Genomic DNA, 3,964 nt, shown 5'->3' with positions numbered 1-3,964 from the left:
TCATTGTTACGCATGCTGTGTGGCATGTGCTGAAACTACATATCGTCCACACCCATATCTTCCAATTCGGGCCATAAAAAGTTCGTTATCATCTCACGATAGCGAACACTATTCACAGTAACTGCCTGACCGGCCTCATTTTGGAAAAAATACGGCCCAATGATGCCGCCGGCCCATAAACCGCACCAAACAGTCAATCTTTGTGGGTCTATTGGTTTCATCACAGAAGCGCGCGATAAAGTTTCTTAACAGAACACGCATTTCTATAATAAAATTCAATGATTTGCAAGCGTTGTTCGTTTGTAAGACGATTCATGGTTAAATTATAGACCAAACTGAAGATGTTTGACAGTGAAACAAAACAAGAAACGTGCGTCAACTGTTTAAACCAACTGTTTAAAAAGATAATAGCTAAAAAATGACCCGTTAAAAGAGGTTATTCGACCGACCGACTAAAAGAGATTATTCGATTACGAAGATATCCTCCAAAATATTGAATGTAATTTTTCTCAAATTGTTATTACATTTTTTCATACACAAAACCTTTATTGCAAGAGTATCAGCACCATTATATTTTCTTATATTGCAGGAACAATTGGATTTATTTAATTTTGAATCAAATATTAAATCACTCAAAAATATTCATGATATTTTTTATAAAACATCTTCGAAGTGGTAGGGTATTAAGACTTCTGCTGTACACTGTATGTGATAAATACAAGTTTCATCGTTGAGTTTAAATGGCTTTATGGGGTATGCGTTCCTTGAAATCGGATGTACAGTTTATATCTAAAAATTAATACCAAATTGAACATAGGGACTACACATGTATCCTTCTCCTGAATTAGTTTAACACGCAAGTAAAATCGAAAATTTTGATAGCATCCCTTTGTCCAATAGCTTTTTAGCAACGAATGGTGCTCACACTCGACAACGTAACAGTTGATACGATGCAACTAATGAGAGCTCCATGTAAATGAATTCTCACCACCGTTCCGTTCCGTAGTATCCTAGATGGTTGTTTCACTAAATGCAAGTAATTCATTTATCTATAAGTAGCATTATTCAACATCGTTTTTAAGGTATTTTAAGTGAGTCGCCATAAAAACAAACAACTGTTTTCGACGTGATGCTTAACTCCAAGCAAAAACAAGTACAGTAGGTTCTGTTTTTATGCGGTAGATATGTCCCGCAAGAAACAGCATAAAAAAAAAACAGCATAAAAAAAGCTACTAGTTCTATAGTAAAACTATAGATACGTTTCAAATGCTAAAACCGCATAAATCTGAAATAATGTAATAAAATCGCATAAAAAAGGGCACTAGTCCCATATTATAACTATAGATACGTTCCATAGACCGCATGAATCTGAAATAATTAAATAAAATCGCATAAACAAAATATTGTATTTTTGAAAATTATATCTTTATATATCTTCCATACTTGTAGGGTTAGCATTTCTGATGTAATCTGTGATGAGTTTTTGCTTAGCTGGTTTAGAATCTTGTTTATATGTACAATTCCCGATAGGTCGACATGCATTTTGTAATTTAAAAAAAAACCGCACTATTTCAAAACCGCATAAAAAAAAGCCGCATAAAAACAGAACCTACTATACTTGTATGTTTTTGTAATATTGTAAACAAATTATTGGCGCGTACACATCTGTTAGGTGTTTGGCCGAGCTTCTCTACATATTTGTGGTGTGCGTCCTCAAATGGAGAGACCTACAGTTTTAAGGCGACTCCAAACTGGAAATGGTTTTTTATGAGGAGCTTTTTCATGGCAGGAATACACTTGGAAGTTTGTTGTTGCCTACCGAGGGGCGATAGCATTGGAAACAAATTTTTGTATCATATTGCTGTTTCATGCACACAGATTCGAATCTACGCAACTCCGAATGGTAGTCACGCACCAAGCCATAAAAATATCTTCTCTAATAAAAATTATAAGTAAAATTTTTGTACACTTAGAACTATGCAACGAGGTGTATATTGCAATTTTTTTTATCTTCAAATTAGTTTTATTTCTTATAACGGATTTAAATACATTTAAACAAATTACGAAATATTATATTTGCAGCTAATTCTGCCATCAGTATTGGTATCCAACTGGCGGAGGTGTTGGAAATCCTTGTGGTCTCCAGTTATGCTGAGGAACACGGGATGGTACTGATGGAATGCCATTAGGAAATGGTGGATGAGGTGATGTAGTATAACCTGCCATGCGAGGTGGCGGTGGAATACCAACGGGTGGAGGCAAAGGTGGTTGGCCGGTAGAAAGGGGTGGAAGCGGAGGAGGAGGTATAGCAGCTGGAAATCCTGTCACTTGTGGAGGGGGAACCGGCGGAGGTGGCGGTAACATGTTATTTGAAGACACAGGCGGAGGTGGAGGAGCCATTAGTGGCGGTGGTGGAATAATTTGTCCGGGAATTACTGCCACCATATTCGGTACTGGGGAATCTGCAAATAGCTGATGAGGACGATCAGCATGTGATGAAGGGTTTTGGGCTGCTAATAATCGTTCGGCCGCAGATCCATGTCTCTCTCCTTTAGAATCTTTCTTAAAGGCGTACGAAACCGAAATAGGTCGATTACAGAGATATTGTCCATTCATAGCGTCCATAGCAGCATCGGAAGCTTCAAAGCTGGAAAAATTTATGAAAGCAAATCCCTTGGAATTGCCAGTTTCTGGATCACGCATTATTTTTGGAGTTTGCAGAATAACTCCAAAAGCCGAAAAAGTATCGTACAGTAATTTTTCGTCCACTTCGGGATCCAAATTGCCAATAAAAATATTTGCACCTACGTCCAGATTTTTTTGGTGAGCTGAGGCTTTATTCACCCGTATTGGTTTTCCATAGAGTTTGATCATATTCATAATTTTAATAGCATAGTCTGCATCATCCTCACTAAGAAATTCTACAAAACCATAACCCTGGTGCATTTGTGTTACTCGATCCTTGGGCATATGCACGTTCACTGGAATGTAAAAAATTAGAGGTTAACAAAAAAAAATAGTGAAAGCAAGACTTTATAGTACTTTGTGTGATGAAGTTTTTGAAAGCATTGAAATCAGAAGTTTTATTTTTAGGAATAAAAGAAGTAAACTAAAGAGTTAACAATTGCCCATATTAGGAGATGACCATCCAAAATTGTCGAATTATACCCAACATGAAAGTTTGAGTTTGGGGAAACCATAGATTAACGCTTTAAAATAAAAGTAAATGTATAGCAAATTCTTACCTACCGGTCCAGCTTGAACAAACAATTCCCAAAGTAAAGTCTCAGACACTTTGTCGTCAAGACCGCCGACATATATAGTTGCATCTATAAAAATTATTGAATAATAACGATGTCGTTTAAATAACAATAACATGTTTATTACCCTGATTCCTTTCGGCAATAGGTCCTGCAGCCATTCTAGCGAAAAAATCATACAACAGAACGAGTAAAAATTGGTTTATATTTTACATATGCATATATACATTAAGACTCATGTATGCATTAAAATACAATAAGAAATCGATAATTCTCAATCGATTGTGAACACATTATGCTATGTTTCTATCGCCAGTGATTAGAACTCTAAGTAATTCTCGAATTACCCTATTTTACTACGCAGTCGTAATTCATTTTGATAGTTTTCCTTTGTGTTATTGTTTTTAATGATAAAACCATTATATGCTGAAAGTACCGGTAATAGAAAAAAAGTAAGTTAAAACTAAGATCGCATAGCGAAGACGAAATTAATTTGTTCTTACTATTCTCCAGCAATGAGAAAAAGTGTGAGCAAATGGCATCAGACCGGCGGAAGAGCACTAATACAGATAAGAGGCGAGAAGATAAATTAATTGATGAGCTATGGGGAATACATTTCAATAGTAAAGCAGTTGGGGAAACTAGGTTTTGCTTATCCGGTGGTGGAAATTAAAACCATAGATAATAAGAAGCGAAACTCTTTC

General features: G+C 36.0%; 1 protein-coding gene across 2 annotated transcripts; it reads right to left on the bottom strand.

The window, feature by feature from the left end:
• Positions 1–1,990: 1,990 nt before the first annotated feature.
• Positions 1,991–3,523, bottom strand: LOC128856648 (splicing factor 3B subunit 4). 2 transcript variants are annotated; one of them, XM_054091959.1, is made up of 4 exons: positions 3,388–3,523; positions 3,250–3,329; positions 3,043–3,109; positions 1,991–2,981 (listed from the first exon to the last, which is right to left on the bottom strand). In XM_054091959.1, exons 1-4 carry the CDS (start codon positions 3,419–3,421, stop codon positions 2,095–2,097), a joined length of 1,068 nt encoding a protein of 355 aa, XP_053947934.1. In that variant the 5' UTR covers positions 3,422–3,523; the 3' UTR covers positions 1,991–2,094. The 2 variants fall into 2 exon arrangements, with proteins under 2 accessions (XP_053947934.1, XP_053947935.1); XM_054091960.1 differs by lacking the exon at positions 3,043–3,109 and having other exon boundaries at positions 3,246–3,329; positions 3,388–3,522.
• Positions 3,524–3,964: the final 441 nt, after the last annotated feature.

Source organism: Anastrepha ludens, chromosome 3 (assembly GCF_028408465.1).
Source record: "Anastrepha ludens isolate Willacy chromosome 3, idAnaLude1.1, whole genome shotgun sequence".
NCBI classification, from domain to species: Eukaryota; Metazoa; Arthropoda; class Insecta; order Diptera; family Tephritidae; genus Anastrepha; species Anastrepha ludens.
Note: the sequence above shows the minus strand (reverse complement) of the source record. Positions and strands in the feature narration are given on the sequence as shown.

What these genes read in the sequence shown, in the direction of transcription:
- LOC128856648 (XM_054091959.1), bottom strand. Translation starts at nt 3,421, where the DNA reads ATGGCTGCAGGACCTATTGCCGAAAGGAATCAGG. An exon ending in TGTTTGTTCAAGCTGGACCG is followed by an intron (nt 3,110 to 3,249) that starts GTAGGTAAGAAT and finishes TTAACTCTTTAG; the next exon opens with TTTACTTCTTTTATTCCTAA. An exon ending in CAAAAACTTCATCACACAAA is followed by an intron (nt 2,982 to 3,042) that starts GTACTATAAAGT and finishes TTTACATTCCAG; the next exon opens with TGAACGTGCATATGCCCAAG.